This window comes from Vulpes vulpes, chromosome 4 (genome assembly GCF_048418805.1).
Source record: "Vulpes vulpes isolate BD-2025 chromosome 4, VulVul3, whole genome shotgun sequence".
Lineage (NCBI taxonomy): Eukaryota > Metazoa > Chordata > Mammalia > Carnivora > Canidae > Vulpes > Vulpes vulpes.
The window spans coordinates 38,520,010-38,539,116 of NC_132783.1; the positions used below are offsets into that span (position 1 = coordinate 38,520,010).

At 35.8% G+C, this 19,107-nt stretch overlaps 2 protein-coding genes across 7 annotated transcripts in view; one reads left to right on the plus strand and one right to left on the minus strand.

The window, feature by feature from the left end:
- Positions 1–18,804, minus strand: part of AIMP1 (aminoacyl tRNA synthetase complex interacting multifunctional protein 1) — a 36,567-nt gene extending 17,763 nt beyond the window's left edge. The window contains exons 1-4 of one of the 3 annotated variants that reach the window (XM_026017619.2): positions 18,482–18,804; positions 6,235–6,368; positions 3,844–3,957; positions 1,241–1,408 (exon numbers count right to left, since the gene is read on the minus strand). In XM_026017619.2, the coding sequence (XP_025873404.2) occupies positions 1,241–1,408; positions 3,844–3,957; positions 6,235–6,343 (391 nt within the window). In that variant the 5' untranslated portion in view covers positions 6,344–6,368; positions 18,482–18,804. Of the gene's footprint in view, positions 1–1,240; positions 1,409–3,843; positions 3,958–6,234; positions 6,369–18,330 lie in introns of all 3 variants that reach the window. The other 2 variants (XM_026017617.2, XM_026017618.2) reach the window with 2 other exon arrangements.
- TBCK (TBC1 domain containing kinase) overlaps positions 18,746–19,107 on the plus strand; it is a 219,810-nt gene continuing 219,448 nt past the window's right edge. Inside the window, exon 1 of one of the 4 annotated variants that reach the window (XM_026017616.2) lies at positions 18,746–19,093. The gene's annotated coding sequence lies outside the window, so the exon portion shown is untranslated. The remainder of the gene's footprint in view (positions 19,094–19,107) is intronic. The other 3 variants (XM_026017615.2, XM_072755530.1, XM_072755529.1) reach the window with 3 other exon arrangements.

The window sequence follows — 19,107 nt, forward strand, 5'->3', positions numbered from 1 at the left end:
GCCCAATTGTGACTACTTCTTCTTTTTTTTTAATAAATTTATTTTTTATTGGTGTTCAATTTACCAACATACAGAATAACACCCAGTGCTCATCCCGTCAAGTGCCCACCTCAGTGCCCGTCACCCATTCACCCCCACCCCTCACCCTCCTCCCCTTCCACCACCCCTAGTTCATTTCCCAGAGTTAGGAGTCTTTATGTACTTCTTAATAAAGTTTATAAAGTGAAAGAATTAGCTGGATTTGCTTTCATTGTAACCATACCACCTAGTGGTGAAGTTATGTAGAAGGTATATAGTCCCTACCTACTACTAAGAAAGGTTACTGATGTTTTAAAAGGAACTGACAAGTGTCAGATGCTAAACTGGCTTAGGTTAACTCACAAATTCCTCAGCCATTTTATATTTTCCAAAAACTCTTAAGTGGGTGTGTTATGAGAGGTGCATGTAATGAATTATAAAAGCATTTTTTTTAGACATTCTTGGAAAAATGAAATCTCCAAAGGAGTAAAGGAGAGGAGGTAAAAAAAAGGAGTCAGACTTATGATTAGAATAGCTTTAGCAGCAAGGTAAGAATAAATTAGAAAAGATGAGGCTTTAACATTAATTCAAATGGCAGATCATGAGAAGTTGAACAAAGGTAGCACCTAACAAAATGGAGCCATGGAACTGGGTTCTAGATATGTTTTGGTGATAGGAATTATATGTTTTGGTGGTCAATTAGGTATGGAAATTGAGAGAGGGCAATAGGTTAACTATAACATTTCTAGTCTGGTAATCTAAGTGGATGGTGATATACTTTCCATTCCAGTTTTTATGGGTTCCTAAAATGTTTACAGCCCTATACCTTAGCTCAGACATTCTCCTTTGACTAGACTATCCCTTTCCTTTCATCACAACTAGTCCCAAGGTAACTTCCTACCTGTGACTTCTCTGAAACTGAAATACACACTAAAATTTAGTCATACCAAACTATGGGCCTCTATGCTTAATCTCTACTTTCTATGTTTTTAGTTATCTTAAAATATACTCTACCTAAAATACAACATTCTTACCCTATCGACTTGGTCAATCTTCACACATCCTTTAGAGCCCAGTTTCCATGCTGTAGTATCATACTATTCCTAACTTTATTCTAGTTAATAAAGGTTTCAACTTTCTTTTTGACACCACTATAATTATCAAAAGTGATGACATCTGATAAATCAGTCAAGAGCCAAATAACCTTAAAGGTTAAAAATACCTTTCACTTCAATTTTCTCTTTCATCTTCTTTTCTTCTGCTCCTCCTCCTCCTATCTGCTCTTTGGCACCAGAAGATATAGTTGTTATTGGTCTAGACTGTATCACATTTTCAGAAACCATGGAATTAGCTTGCAGCAGAGTACCAGATGGAAATGGTATTTGTTTCACTGAAACAGAAAATAAATTAAAATAGAATCATTATGAAAGAAAAATTCACTGCATTTGATTATCAAGTCTCTACCAAGACTGTAGAATGGCTGCCAAGAAATTAAGTACATTTTAACCAAGATAAAAGTTAAATAAGTGATTCTCATTTAATCACTAATAACTGAGAAAAACATAGATAACAACAATAACTAATATTTATTATGGACTATGTCCCGGACACTTTACATGAATTAACTTTTACATGAATTAACTCTTGTAATTCTCATAAATTCACCAAAAGCAGTAATTTCTATTGACATCCTTATTTACAGATGATCAACATGAGCCATACAGAAGTTAAAAAAGTGGCCCATCATACACACAGTCAGTAGGAAATAAGAATTTATACTCAAGCAGCCTGTCTTCTGAGACTATCCTTTCATAGTTTGGCAAGATAGCATGCATTTCACTCAGGTTTTCTTTTATATTGCACAAACAACTGGGAAAGTGTTTAAATAATAGTCATTTTAATATCAGAATTAGTGGAGAGACATGTCCATAATTCTATGTCAAAAAAACAACTTTTTTAAGGATGAAAACTTCTTCAGCAATGTTAAAAACACTCTCATAGCCTAGTGAGTGGAAAAACATAATCCTGTGAGGGATTTTGATGTGGCTTAAATTCTGGCCAATTTTCAGACCACTTTTCTGAGGTATTTTTAAGTTCCCTGGAGGCTCTTGCTTCTTTTAGTAATGTGACCTCCATCTACCCTACCCTTATTTTATGTTTCATCATTCAACAGAATGCAATATATTAATTCAAATTGTTGATCTGCTTTAGTACTTCATTAAAAAGATCAGAGTTTAAAATATTCCAGGGCAATCTTTTACAACTGATAAAATGAAAAGCAATTTACATTGTTAATATTTAAACTGTTTAATTCTGTACCTGTATTCCAAATCTTGTTTTAGAAAGGATCAGATCTTCCACTGACAAATAATATTCTCTTTAGTTGATAGTTGTAAGCACACATTGATTTTTCTTTATTTTTGTCTAGCTCACTAGGGATAGAGGTCATCCTACAGCATTCAAAATAATTCACTCACTGACAGGATAGTTCAAAAGGAAGTAGTAAGAGACTTTCACCATACTTGGGCCTCCTTAACTCACTTAGGAAGGATTTTCTATAATACAATCATGCCTTTCTGTGAAGTACTTTGAAATTGTAATGGAGCTATTATTATCGTTGTTTTAAAATGATGTAAATTTATTTAGATTCCCTTAAAATTAGTCAGTAAATTTAAAATTTTTATTTACAATATAATAATTGAAATTATAATTATCTGCTGAGTTGGCTAACTTAAAAATTATGATTTCAGGCAAATTACTTTATACTCGTAAGCTTCTATTTCCTCATGTATAAAACAAGGACATCTGTGTACACAAAATATCAAGGATAAAATATATAATGTATATGAAGCACTTTGCACACAGTGCCTGGCATATAGTAAAACATAATAAATGTCAGCTACATATTATTACAAATTATTTTCAATAACTATTTAATAGGGAACAGTGATGATCAAGTTGAAGTATATAGCACAGAGATTAAAAGCATAGTTGTTTTAAATCCAAGTATAATTAATATATAGCTCTCTCTATTAGTTTCAGGCATACAATAGGATTTCCCTGATGAGGTAACAATATACAACAGAAAAAAGTCTTCCAACAAATGGTGTTGGGAAAACTGGACAGCTACATGCAAAAGAATGAAACTCCTTACACAATATACAAAAATAAACTCAAAATGGATAAAGACCTAGACATAGAAACCTGAAACCATAAAATTCCTAGAAAAAAACATAAGCAGTAATTTGACATTGGCTACAGCAACATTTTTCTAAATATGTCTCCTGAAGCAAGGGAAACAAAAACAAAACTAAACTATTAGGACTATACCAGAATAAAAAGCTTTTGCACAGCAAAGTGAACCATCGACAAAACAAAAAGGCAACCAACTGAATGACAGAAGGTATTTGCCAATGATATATTTGTTAAGGGCTTAATATCCAAAATACACACAGAACTTTATAGTTCAACACCAAAAATAAACAAAAATAATAATCCAATGAATTCAAGCACAGGCACATGAATGGGCAGAAGTCAGGAATGCCAGAATAATGCTCTTTTCCAAAGACATACAGATGGCCAACAAACACATGAAAACATGTTCAACATCACTAAAAGCATAGGTCTGCACTTTTTTGCATGAGCTCAGGCAAGATCATTTGCCTTTTCTAAGTCTCTAATTCCTCTTTTGTAAAAGAAGATGATTGCATGAGAAGGGCTACTGCGGGGATAACGAAAAATCAAGCATAATATCTAACTTAACAATCAAGGATATAATACTATTATCATAAATCAAAATAACCTATTATTCCTATATTTAATCACCTCCATTTTGAATTTCTGCCTGAATTAGCTCTTGTTTCAATTCTTCAATTTCCTTCTTTAATTTAGCATTTTCAACTCGAAGTTTCTTCTCTTCTCTCAAAGTTGCCTGCAAAACTAGGATTAAGAAAATCTTAGTAAGATATAGCCAAGTTTTCTAAAAGTTTTCTTATAATACTACTTGAAGGGCATAGCTATATTAACATAATTAGGATAATACCAATAACCAAATGTTTGCCAATTCCTTTATATCATTTAGTATTTATTAGAAAACATGATAAAAGAGAAAAAGAGATTATTATCTGTGAAATAATAATGGACCAGAAAAGTTTGCTTATGAATCATTTCCTAGCTTCCATAAAGATGCTAACGACAACTTAAGAAACAGACTAAAAGTGTCAACCATAAACTATCAGCATGAGGCAAGTATTAGACACATTAGTAGTTTTTTTAAAGCCACGATCTAATAACAAACCATAAAAAAACTATTCTTATTCTTTCTTTTTAATCATTACCTTTTAAAAGTACCTGAATAATCTTTTACTCCTAATGTCTCAGACTGAGCTGGCCAAACGTTCAATGAGTGAAATAGCTTCAAAGATTTCCTCAAAATATGATATGTGTTAAAGGTGAGCAATAGGGCATACAAAAGAATAAAAGAAAACCAATGATTCTCAGTGCGATTGATACTGCTCCCTAGGTAGGACTTTTAAAAAATCTGTGGGGGTATTCTTGGTTGTCACAAATAATAGAGTCATGTCGGGCATTTAATGGGCAGAAGTCAGGAATGTCAGATATCCTGAAATATGCTAGATACACCTCTGAAATAATAAGCTGTCTCACATTCTGCAGAATTTTCTAGTAACCCATTGTACATTTGTATAGGTAAAAATCCTGTTATTTGAGCCTAGACTCTATTTTTTATATATAAACACAAAATATTATTAAACATTTTCATTATACCCTGAATTTTCTATAAATCAGGTATCATATAAATCAAGAGCAGACTGTACTTTGTTTTGTTCACAGTTTTCCCTAAGAATTATCCACCATTCTGAGTAAATAAATAGCACAACTGAAAGTTGCTTCTGGCATCAGACTTGCCTACATAAAGGCAGACTAAATACACACTCATCCCAATTAGCATTTCTATTGCATTCTTGATGATTCCATGTATGGGAATCACATTGCATATGACTCTCTCATATGCATTGTAGGACAGTCCTGCCTAAGTATTTACTCATTAAAAGGCATGTTTTTATTATTACTACTATTTATAAATTACTTTCTTTTTAATTTTCCTCTATATTACATAGTTACTGTATGTTTTGAAATTAAGAGTATAGGTAGATCATTTTATCTAAGAAATATCTTCTTTACAGAGTATTAAGAGATTTTATGAAATATTTACTATAATACAGGAACAATGAGACTGAGAACCATCCAAGATAGGCTACCAAAAAATAATAATAATAAAGGTAAAGAATAAATATACAATAAATATAAGAGGGTTCCTTTTTATTTCAATTAGCAGAAATGAAATGCTAGTCAAGCTAATAGCCACTAACAGCCATCCACCTGAAAAAAAAAAATTCACAGAAGCACTGATTAATCTTTCTTTATCTTACTAATGGAAAACAATATTAAAAATTTTAAATAAGAGAAATTCATGAGAATTTTAAGAAAAAAAAACACTTCTAAAACATTATAAAAAAGAAATAATTAAAGCAGTATTGTAAAATTAATAAAGAAAATAAATAAAAATTATGTTGAAGAGGAACTGATTCTGTAAGCCATTCACAATCTTATACAGCAAAGAAAATCATTGATTTCTATTAGCTACTGTAAAAGATTTGGGAATGTTCATTATATCATTAACATTAGTCACTGAGAAATTGCTTTTAAGTAAACAAAAATTAATGTAAATCCTAGAGGCAGAAATTCAGATGTTATTTTTGTACATATTTTTGTACATAAGCAATTTCTACGTAAACTTAAAAAAGTATTGGAAAAAATGTAAAAGTCATTTCAGAAAATGCTTTAGCAGAGGGTGATACAAGTGTATATTCTTAGAAGAGATAAATTTGAGTTCATATTTGATTTTATCCAATTTTCTTCATTTTACATTCTAATTTTATAACTAACTTATTTTAAACATTAATTTTCCTTTAGCATTCTTAAAATAATACTTTGTTTTCTCTATATTACATTCACTATATACCAATTCTAATTTATCCTAATCCCAGAATATCATTTTACTCAAAATGAAAATATTAAAGGAATCTAAAAGTTACAATCAAGATGATGAAGTATATTTATGGGGTAAACACAGTTTTTGTCCTGTCAACATAGGAATTCATTTTAAGTAACTTCTTCAAAAATGCAAAATCTTACTTGCTTTCTCCTTAAGAAGAGCAACTTGCTGCTTTAAATATTCAATAATTTGATCTGCTTCTGCACCCTTCTGTTCCAGTCTCTTCAGAACAGTACCATTAGTTGCCATTTTTGCCAAGAAACGGCAGGAAATCCTAAGTGAAAAAAATAAGTGGTAAATAACACTGTAGAAGGAATAAATTTATTGTACAGGACAGTATAAGCAAGGAGTCTGAAAGGAAAACCATCTTCTACTCTAACAGATCAATATACTAGGAAAAACACTTTTCCTATACACAGCAATAAACCAAACAAACGGCAGAAATGTTAAACAACTAATTCCTCAATATGTTTGGAAGAGGCAATTTTTTTTCCCTAAATGCAAAAAAGATGTTACTTAACCACATTTTAGGTTGGAAAGCTTTAAAATACAGCTGAATAAAAAAAAAAAATAAATAAATAATAATAAATAATAAAATGCAGCTGAATAACATGACAAAACAAAAATACTAAAAGAATAACAATAACCTTAACTAAACTATAAGTGTTCCAAAGTTAAGAATTGCTGAATTCCCTCTTTATATGTTATTTTTTGTATACTGGATATTTCTACTGTTTATTTAACCTATGTACAATTTTAAGAAGAAACACATGAATTAGGAAAGAAGAAAAATGTCATCAATTAAGAACATATCAATATTAATGACATGCCTACTCAGAAATGTCAGCATATATACTGTGACCCTTGTAAAAGTTATGATTTTAATTTTATAATAATTCATAGAAATTAGAAAACATCCTGTCAGTATGCAGAAAAATGCATATAAGCAAACATTCTGAGGTTAGCTCACAATGTTAAAGTATAAACTGCTATTAAATAGTCACACTGACAAAAAGATTAATCATTAATACTACAAATTGTTCTTTTTTTACCTGTTTAGCTTCAATTTATAATACAAAATGTAATGAGACAAACGTTGCTGAAGTAATTCTGACTTTAAACAAGTGATATACAATAAAATGGTGAAATTTTTTGATAAAGGAAAAAATTGGCTAATAATGAACAAATACAAGATCGTTTGAACATTTCAAATTATGCAATATCTATAAAAAAGAACATTCTGAAATGTTTACCTTTTAATGAAAAAAAAGAACCAATTTTCAAAAAACTTTACGCTAAAGTCGACAATTTATAATACAGAATCACTAAAAAAACTGAAAAAAATAAAAATGGTAGTAAGTGAAGAAAATATAAATGAAGTTAATCTGAAAAAGTACATAGTAAACTGCTCATTTTCTATATGAGCTATTATTTAACAGTTTAAAAAAATACAGGCAAAAAAAATACAAAATTGAAAATGAAGATAACCAGCTTTATATTTAGCCAATTTTTACAACATGAATACTGAATATTGTTATTGTTCCTCAAATGTTGTTTTAGAATTTTAGAGAAAAATACAAATGAACGGATGAAGAAAGTTAAAGGAAAAAAAAAAAAAGCTATGTTCTTCTGGACTTTTAGTATCCTCCTTACAGCATTAGTTTAATGTCTTTATATTTTAGTCTAACATAGACTTAGTTATGTCTTTATATGTTTTAGTCTAATGTCTTTATAGTTTAGTTTAATGTCTTTATATTTTAGTCTAACATAGCAATCAAGTATACTCAATATGTGAAAATAGCTATCCCTAGAAAGGTAATGAGTATTTGATTTAGCATAATTTGTTAGCTTTTATTTTTATAGCAAAGAAAAATTTGATATTAAAATAAGTGTGATCTTAATGATATGCTTTAGAAAAATCCCTAGTAAATAACTGATAAGAAACAAATGGATTTTTTTTACACACACAGAGAGAGAGAGAGAAAAAAAAAAAAAGAGAGAGAGAGAGAAAGAGAGAGAGAGAGGCAGAGACACACGCAGAGGGAGAAGAAGTCCCCATGCAGGGAGCCCGACGTGGGACTCAATCCCAGGTCCCCAGGATCAGGTCCTGGACTGAAGGAAGCACTAAACCGCTGAGCCACTTGGGCTGCCAGAAACAAATGGATTTAAGTGTAAAATAGCTGTTGTGAATTTGCCAATGGGTACAAAGTCATCTCACAAGTATCAGCTAAGGTGGTAATAAAGCAAAACATGAAATTTGTGTCCTGACTCACATAAAAAAAAATCTCAAAAATATGACTCACAATAATTCACAAAATAGAGATCATGAAACCTAGGCTAAGGGAAAGAACAGATACAATCTTACTGAGTTGATAAATCTATTAACTATCTGCAAAATACAGTTACAAAAGTGAGCTGTAAATATTAAACACATACATAGAGCCACTAAGAAGAAACAGTAAGATAAGAGGAAGTGGTAATACTTTGAATGATACTGATGAAAAATGTGTACCTCTATATTTTAGATATTTATTAAGTATATAAAAGGAATAACATTTATATATTTGGCTGTAACTCTACAAATACGTAGATTAAGGTCTAGCTCTAAACTGTGAAATAAAACTAGGATTGAGAAATGTTATCACTTGAAATATTCAGTAAACATGGATTCATTTTTAGCCAAAGTATATAAATAGAACATGAAAAATAAGGAAAAACATATTAGTAAGAAAGAGATGTGTTACTGAAAAACATACTTAAGCCATGAAGGCCTTTAAAAAAAAAAAGATTTTATTTACTTATTTTAGAGATAGAAAGTGCAGGAGCAGGGTGTAGTGCAGTGGGAGAGAGACAGAGCCTGACGTGTAGCTCCATGTCACAACCCTGATATCAAGACTTGAAGCAAAATTAAGAGTCTGATACTTAAAGGACTATGGCACATAGGAGCCCTATATGCCATGAAGTCTTAAAATGTTGAGAACAGAGAGAGAAGACAGTGATCCTAATAAACCACTCAAATATATATAAAATAATTGTGGATGACAGAAGCCATCTCAAATTTCCTGATAGGTATTATTGGGTAATAATAATACCTACTGTTTCATTTGTCTTTAGTATTTGCCAGGTCCTTTCCTAAGCACTTCACAATATTAACTTATTTAATTACCACAACACCATGAGGTACATAAGGAACGTGTTCCTTATATAGGATACTATGAACTGTAGCTGAAAAATGACAGGCATCAAGCACAATTTTGGGAACACAAAAAAGGATGTATGTACAATCCCCACCTTTAAGAAGCTCACAGTAGTGTGGGTTCCTATAGGCATGATATTTTGTAGATCTTTAGGTATGATTTTTACATTTTCTTAAAGGTTAAGAACATAGCAAATAATAAAAATATAAATTATACACATTGATATTAAAAATATATTCAGATAATTTGGCTAAACACACCGTTGTTTTTTTTTTTTTTTTGGAATATTTATTGGAGTTCAATTTGCCAACATATAACACCCATTGCTCATCAGATCAAGTGCCCCCCTCAGTGCCCGTCACCCAGTCACCCCATTCCTCCACCCACCTCCCTTTCTATCACCCCTTATTTGTTTCCCAGAGTTAGGAGTCTCTCATGTTCTGTCTCCCTCTCTGATATTTCCCACTCATTTTCTCTCCTTTCCCCTATAATCCCTTTCACTATTTTTTATATTCCCTGTATGAATGAAACCATATAATGTGGCTAAACACACCTTAATTTCTTTATGAGTGGTATACAGTCTATGGGGGTGATAATATATTTACATTAATTCTAAATTTTGTGTTTATAATAGTATACAAAATATATCCAAGGACTCCTGTACAGGGGAATACAATAAGACAACAGACAACTGAAAAATCTTTGTCCCTTCCCCTAGGAATAGATACTGTCATAATTACAAAAACCCTAAAGTAACACTTAACATTATTTAAACAAATGGCACACAAAGAAGGAACACTCAATGATATATAGATTTCACTCTGAATGCTTTGTCAAAGCCTTCAAAGGACTAATAGTAATAGTTCCCAGCTTTAGCTCAGAAGGCAAAGCAATCCAGCAAGAGCCATACATACCATTTTGCCAAAGGCACAAAGTGGCTAAGAATACCAAGAGAAAAATTGTTTTATGAAAATGACGTAAGATGTTCTGGCTTAAGGATGAGAAAAAAATTAAAATTCACTATATACTTTGCTCAAGTTTGCTGTGAATTTAAATCTTTAAGTATGGTATAGTGTCCCTCTTCATCTCTCACTACAGTCTTTGGAGTAAATTTTAGTTTATCTGATATCAGTTTATCTGATATTTACTTTATCTGATATAAGGATACCATTTTGAATGGTAAATGGTTCTCCAACCTTTTATTTTCAGGCTGTAGGTGTCCTTCTGTCTAAAATGAGTCTCTTGGAAACAGCAAATAGATGGGTCCTGCTTTTTTATCCAGTCTGACACCCTGCGCCTTTTGATGGGGTCATTAAGCCCGTTCACATTCAGAGTTACTATTGAAAGATATGAGTTAAGTGTCATCATGATATCTATTCAGTCCTTGTTTTTGTGGATTGTTCCACTGAACTTCTTCTTAAAGAGGAATTTTAAGAGTCCCCCTTAAAATTTCTTGCAGAGCTGGTTTGGAGGTCACATATTCTTTCAGTTCCTGCCTGTCTTGGAAGCTCTTTATCTCTCCTTCCATTCTGAATGAGAGCCTTGCTGGATAAAGTATTCTTGGTTGCATGTTTTTCTCATTTAGGACCCTGAATATATCCTGCCAGCCCTTTCTGGCCTGCCAGGTCTCTGTGGAGAGGTCTGCTGCTACCCTAATACTCCTTCCCATAGAAGTCAGGGATTTCTTGTCTCTTGCTGCTTTAAGGATCTTCTCTTTATCTTTGGAATTTGCAAGCTTAACTATTAAATGTTGAGGTGTTGAACGGTTATTGATTTTAGGGGGGGGGGGATCTCTATTTCCTGGATCTGAATGCCTGTTTCCCTTCCTAGATTAGTAAAGTTTTCAGCTATGATTTGTTCAAATACATATTCTGGCCCTCTGGCCCTTTCGGCACCCTCGGGAACCCCAATTAAACGTAGGCTTTTCTTCCTCAGGCTGTCACTTATTTCCCTTAATCTATCCTCATGATCTTTTAATTGTCTTTTTCCCTCAGTTTCCCTTTTTGCCATCAACTTGTCTTCTATGTCACTCACTTGTGACACCCTGTTCACCCTCATCATTAGGACTTTTAGTTTGGATTGTATCTCATTCAATTGATTTTTAATTTCTGCCTGATTAGCTCTAAATTCTGTAGTCATGAAGTCTCTTGAGTCCTTTATGCTTTTTTCTAGAGCCACCAGTAGCTTTATAGTAGTGCTTCTGAATTGGCTTTCTGACATTGAATTGTAATCCAGATTTTGTAACTCTGTGGGAGAGAGGACGGTTTCTGATTCTTTTGAGGTGAGGTTTTTTCCTTCTAGTTATTTTGCTCAGTGCAGAGTGGCCAAGAACAAGTTGTATTGGGAAAAGGAGAAAAAGAAAGAAGAGAAAGAAGGAAAGAAAAAGAAAAAAGGAAGAAAAAAAGAAAAAAGAAGAAAAAGGGGAAAAAAATAAGGGGGGGAAGCAAATGGAAATGAAAAAGCAAAAACAAAACAAAACAAAAAACAAAACAAAAAATAAACAAACAAAAAAAAAAACAAGGGCGAGTATCCTCTGATTCTGTATACTGTAAGTCCCTTGACTTCCCCTGGACCTTTCCAGTGCTGCTTGGTCAGTAACTTGTTTTTCCACTGTCTGTCTAGCTGGTCTTCTGGGGGAGGGGCCTGCTGTGATTTTCAGGTGTTAGCACTTGGGGGAGCTGCTCAGCAAAAGATATTTAAGCTGTTTATCCTGTGAGGCCACTGTGAGGCTCAGTGGGGGTTGTTTACCCCGTGAGGCCCCAGAAGGAACAATCACAGTGGCAGCGGCCAGCTCTGGAACCCTGGAGTCAGCTTCCGCAGTAACCACGGAGCTGTCCATCTGCAGGGGCCTGGAGGCTCCGGGGCGGGGCGCTGATCTGTTCAGCTTGGGGCAGGAGTGCCCTTGCCGTCCTGGGCCCTCCTGGCCTCTGCCTGCCCCCGGGGGAGGCCGGATCCTGGGCTGTGTCTGCGGCGCCCTGTGCTCCCGGGCCTGCGCTGTTGGATTTGCGCTCCCTGAGGGAAGCCCCCTCTCCGCAGAGTTGCCGCCTGAGTCCCTCCGAGCTGCTCCTGGAACTGTGCAGCCCCCGCCATGCAGAGCCTCCGCTGGAGCCCCTCCGAGCTGCTCCTGGGTCCCGCCGTGCGTGCTGCAGCCCTTTAGGGAGCTCGGCGCACTGTCCCCAGGGCGCAGGTGTCTGTTAGTGTCCCAGGGCTCCTGAGGGCATCCCCGCCCTCCTGGGGTCCTGCTCTAAATCCCTGCGAGCCCCTTTCCGCCGGGGTAAGATTGGTGAAGGTCCTGCTTCTCCAGGACGGGGCACTTGTCCTGGAAGCACTCGCCCCAGCCTTAGCCCGGCTCCTCGAGCCGTCCCCCTTGGATGTCTTTTATTTTTTTCTCCCATCTTCCTACCTTAATAGAAGCTGAACTCTTCTCACTGTAGCATTGTAGCTGTTCTCTCTTTAAATCTCAGGCGGAATTCGTAGATTTTCAGGATGATTTGAAGGTTATTTAGGTAATTTGGTGGGGACAGGCGACTTGGGGACCCTACTCTTCTGCCATCTTGCCCCTCCTCCTCTACTTTTTCTTTACTCCTAGATAACTGGTTATTTTGGCAATATTATTCATGATATCACAATTAACGTGCCTTTTGAGATATTTTGGATTAGGTTGTAGTCAGATCTATATGTTGACAAACTTCTCAAATTCTAAGAGTTATTTATTATTTTTAGAATTAGACGCTCTGGAAATAGGTTTTCTAGTACTTGTTTAACTGTCTTTAAACTTTCAAATATATAAGTAGGATGCAGAAATTTATGCAGATATTGATTACTAACACCAGAGCAGGTTTTTTTTTTTTTTCCCCTTATTTACAGCCAACAAATCTTGGTCGAATGACATACCTAAGAGGCTGTGTGTGACCTTGGCAAAACTGCATAACTTCTCTGTTTCATTTTCTTAATTTACAAAATGAGGATACTTTCATTTGATTTCACTTTCTACTTCTTTTGCATGTCCTTCTAGGGCTCCTTTTTCTTGACTTGTCCCTTTAAATCCTTATGTTTTTCAGAGTTTGGTCCTGATCAATAGTCAATTCTAGAGTTTACAAACTATCACCACAGTGATCAGAGAAGCCTTTGTGTTTCAGGGTTAACAATGTTTAAAACAGTTGAAGGTGAGTGCCATTTAAAGCAAGGCAAAAGGGGATCCCTGGATGGCTCAGCGGTTTCAGCGCCTGCCTTTGGCCCAGGGCGTGATCCTGGAGTCCCAGGATCGAGTCCCACTCCTGTCATGGAGCCTGCTTCTCCCTCTGCCTCTCTCTCTTTCTCTCTCTCTCTACGTCTATCATGAATAAATAAAATCTTTTAAAAAATAATAAAAATAAAGCAAGGCAAAAGTGTACAACTCTCTGTTGTCTCATTTATGCTACCTGCCAGGCCCCTATAAAAAAACTCAAGTTCCTGACCCCAATTTTTCCTGATTTTGAGCCATGTGCCTAGTTTACGGTAAAAAGCAAAAATAAACATGTTCTTTGTACTCACTAAGCTTTCAGACAAATGAGGTAAACACATTGAATTGGAAAAAAAAATTTAAACAAGGCTATTTAGGGCAACGGTGCTAGTTTAGTAACTTAAAACTCAGACAAATCTTGTACCATTCAACCCAGTGCTCATTTCATTATTGTGTGCCAACCGCTCCACAGTGACTTTCAATTTTACATTGAGTACTTACTGAATTTCATAACTTTTAAGTTCCCTTAGTCTCCCCAGAGCTTTTAATGTGCTAACAGACTTAGGGATTCTCACACATGATAATGTTAATAATATTGTTATTATATAATAATTGTTAAATAACATTATTAACATTATCATTAACAATATGCAGATAACATTAGCAGAGTATTTATTATGAGTTGGCTAAATGTGTTACATAGATCATATATGAAGACTATTTATTTTATACAGAGAAGAAAACTTGAATTAAAATCAATTTGCCTTAGGTCATGTGATGAGTTAGTAAATAACAGGATTAAAATGTCCTGTCTGTCTGATTCTGGAGTCAGCTCTTTTAACTTCCAAGCTGTAATTTCTAAAGAAGACATAATTATGTAGAGTTTCCAAATGTGTTTAACCACAGAATGCTAACCAAGGAACACCTATTAACATTTATTAGATCTAGTATCCTCTAAAACAGTTGGGAAAACTGATTTCATCTGTACTAAATTTCATTTAATGATTAGGGCATTAGAACAGGTTTAATATTTAATCATATGCATAGTAATTATAAATGTAAAACACATAGAAGAAAAAAAGAAATAATACTTAACTGCACGCACAGTAATTACAAATGTAAAACACACAGAGAAAAAAACAGTACACAAGTTATGTTGTGTTTGGATAGTAAGAGTTTTTGGAGAGTTTAAATACAGATGTTTTTTTCCCCCTTTACTAAATTAAAAAAATGACGACCTAATTTTTATGACAAATTTGAAAGGTGTTACCTATATTATTCTGCCTCTTAACATTAATTTTGGTTACAAAAAAAGCCATTTTAAGATGCCACTAACCATAAAAGCTGAGGCTGATTTTATGAAATACATGAACTTAGACATCTTAATCATTAAAAGATACACAAAAGACTGAGATTTCTGTCATTACCAAATGACTTTCCTTTACCTCAGCAATTTCCTCAGTAGTCTTTTCTCACTGATTCTAAATTGCCAGTAATTCCTTTTACTTTTTTCAATTAAATTAATTAACATATAGTATATTATTAGTTTCAGAGGTAGAGTTCAGGGATTCATCAGTATTATATCCAGTAATTCCTTTTAAATAACAAGTTCCCTGTCTCACGTTTTCAACGTTAGGGATTAAATATAAACAAATGAGCTTGGGCAGCCCAGGTGGCTCAGCAGTTTAGGGGCGCCTTCAGCTCAGGGCCTGATCCTGGAGACCCGGGATCCAGTCCCACGTCGGGCTCCTTGCATGGAGCCTGCTTCTCCCTCTAACTCCCCACCCCCGCCCCCTGTGTCTCTCATTAATAAATAAATGAAATCTTTTTAAAAAAATGAGCTATTGCTTTGAAATGGAAGTTTTAAGTTCAAGTTTTCAATTTTATTTTATAATATAGGAATTCTACTACAATTTGGAAGTGTCTAACTTCTCAAAACACCTGATTTCACTGTTTCAGAACTTCAGTTAGGTAGAAGTTTATACTCTTCCTAGATGCTATAAGTATTATATTTTATCAAATCTAAATGCCACCAATTGTAAAATTGCTCCAATCAGATGCTCTGTCATGTTATGTACCATTAAGAAAAAAGCACACATCCTGTAATATTTGAAGAATCTCTTAAATTTAGCCCGATTTTTATATCACTTTTTATTTCCCTGTATTTCTTCATACACAGCAACTTTTCATTTTAATGGTAAGTCATCATAAAAAGGATACTTAAAATGGAGATTACAATCAACTACTATATACCAATACTATATATAATTAAACTGATGACAATACTAACAATTATGACCAAGTATGCATAAGTATGGTCACTGACAAGCATGTCAGGAGTCCCACTTCATAGTGATTTTAAGACATCAACAATTGTAAAATGCACCACTATTTCAGTAAATATGAGAAAAGCATGTGTGTCAGGATTAATAAACTATAGTAACTTTAATCAGTTTTTCCTACTACCATCAATACTTCATTTAAACTTCCAATCTTCGTTCCTCTGTTTGCTTTGTAATCTAACTGCCAAATCACCCCATATGAAGAATATGTTTATTACCATGCTACATAATGTGGTACGATTTAGAACTAGGTTAAAATTAAAACTATTACAATTTAAAACGTGTCAAAAGTCAGAATTTTTAAAAAGGTAAATAAAATTAAATATTCTGAGAACGACGCATCCCAGAGATAACTCATTTAACAGTGGTAACTGGCAGTAACTCCAGGGGTGTTTTTGCAACTTTTGCCAAAATATAGAAAATCAACCTAAAACTGTTCTTTTTCTGAATGTTTCTTTTTTATTTCTTTTTATTTTTATTTGTTGTGTGTTCAAGGAATGGATTCAAATTTTAGCTCTGCTACTTATTGGCCGTATTACTTTTTTTATTTAAAATTTTTTGAGGTATAATTGACACAACATCAGGTTAGTTTTAGATGCACACACAACATGACTAGATATTTATATATACTGCAAAATGATCTCATTAGCCCAGTTAAGATCCTTCACCATAAATAGTTAAAAAGATTTTTGGGGGGGCACCTGAGTCAAATATCTGCCTTCAGCCCAGGTCATGTTCTTGGGATCCTGGGATTCAGCCCCACATTAGGCTCCCTGCTCAGCAGGGTTGGCTTCCTCTTCTGCCTCTACCCTCTCCCCACTTGTGCTTGTGGGCCCTTACCCTCTCTTTGTCCAAAATAAATAAAATCTTTAAAAAAATTATTTTTCTTCTTGTGATGAAAACCTTGAAGATCCACTCTCCCAGCTTTCAAACATTTAAATGCAGTATTTTTTAAACTATAGTCACTGGGCTGTTCATTATATCCCTGACTTACTCATTTTATAACTGGAAATTTGTTTTTATTCTTGATTTTGTTTTCTTTACTCAACAGAATGCCTCCTCCTTCTTTACTAATAAAAACACAGGGGGTCCGAGAGGGCTTTAAGGATGGGTAAGAGAGGATTGCTCTAAGACAGTCCATATATTTCTGGTACTATGGCCATTAACAGAGAAAAACTTTCTGTTCAGTGAAACACGCATAACATTTTTAAAAACTGTATGTCTAGATCTCAGATTTTCTTCAATAGGGTTTAACCATCCCTTTCCATCCACAGAAACACTCAGTACTTTTTCCCGTTTCTTACCCAAGAACACAGCTAGTAACAACAGCCACTATTTTAATGGGCCAGGCACATTACAAATGAACTCATCTGAAATTTCCAACCTTGTGGGATAATATTTTCCATTCCATAGGAAAATTCATAGAAATTACATGACTCGTCTGAATCCAAACATTATAAACTCAAATATTAAATGGCAAGGCTACGATTTTCAACTTGTGTTAGCCACTCCAATATTCACACTACATTTTTAAAGTGTTTCCCAAAACCTTAATTAAAATAGATTAACTCACCATCCACCAATATTCTTGCACATCTAAACTAGGAGCACGAAAAACTTGGCCAGCCATTTCTCACACCCCTAACTGAAGCCACGATCGTGTCCCCTCTAGATTACTACAAAAGCCTCCAAACTGGTCTTTCTTTCACCCTGTCCTTTTCAATCTATTCTCCACAGCTGCCAGTAAGATCCTTTTTAAAAGGAAGCCAGATTATATCCGACCGTCCACTGCTCAAAGCTCTCCAATAACTCAGGTGCCCTCAATACCCTTCATGACTCCTTCATTCTATGATTTTTGTCTCCAATTTTAACCCTTTAACTCAGCTCCAATCCAATCTTCCTTGCTCTTCAGGGGAGTTTCCGCTTCATGGCCTTTGCAACGGCTGGTCCCTCTACCTGACTGCAGTTCCCCAAGACATCTGTAGGGTTAGTTTTCTCAGTGATGTAAGCTCTGGCTCGAAAGTCGTCTTTCCAGTGAGACCTTCCCTGGCCACACCAAAATCTCAAACTGTATCTTCCTCTGCTTTATTGTTTTCTTTTTCTCTTCAGCGCCTGTTACAACCTGCAACATGGCATGCTTTCCAAAATTCTGTCTACTACGTGTCTTCGACAATAAAATGTGAACCTCAGGAAGCTAGGGGCTTCTGTTTCGCTCGTTGCTCTTTACCCAATACCCGAAGCCTTGGTCGCTTAACTAATCGAAGGAGGGATTCCTGCCCCAACCTCACCCCAGTCCTTTCACACATGGGTGCGCGCGCACACATGAAAGTGAACGTTTGTGTGCTGAATATATCTTTTCTCCTGTAGCATCCCTTCCCCAGCCCCCGCATCCCATTTCTCAAACGTGGTTCCTTCAAAAGGTCCCAAGCTGTGCCCTGCTTCCACATGCCAAGACTGGCACTGGCATGAGCGTACCTTCCACTAGTATGTGCAGGCCAGGTCCTATGTCGCCTAGACGAGTAAGGGAAGGGAGGGGTACTCTTTCGATCTCAACCCGCCTACCCAGGACCCCTCCAGGGGCGTCACTCACATGAATCGGTGGACAGCACGACCCAGGAAGACTCACCCGGGCAGCCTCCGTCCCAAGCAGCTAGGAACGCCCTCCCGCCGGCGACAGCAGTGAGAAAGGACCCACCGAGGCGTCCCCACCGAACGCCTGAGCGCTCCGCGGATTTAACTCCAAATTCTGTCTCCCAGATCCTGTGTGCTGCCGCTTCAAGCTCTTCATCTTCTGTTTCCTTCGCCAATAACTCCACCCGCACCCTCTACTTCTTCCTTGGTGGCCACATTTTTGTTACCAGTTTGGGCAAGGGGCAAAACGCTGGGCGTCGGGGTCTTTCGTCAACGTGTCGTGGGGGTTGTGAGGTCAGCGGAAACGGCCGGGCCGAAGTGAGGGTGGGGGCGGGGAGAGCTGCGAGCTGTCAGTGGAGGGAGAGTGGGACTCGCGCTCCTGGCCGGATTCCGAGCTGGAAATTTCGGCGGCTCTAGCTCGCAGGCAGAGGGCAATCGCCGCGCTCCCCGGAGCGGCCTCTTTTGTAGAAGCACCTGAAGTGCAGGGTCTGGTGCACTAAGCAGTAGCGCAGCGGCGGCAAGAGCCACAGCGACAACCTGGGGCCCTGCGTAGAAGCTCCATCCCCTTGTGTTTTGTGTCCGCCTGCGTCCGCAGACTCGGAGGCAGGTATTTGGGTTTGT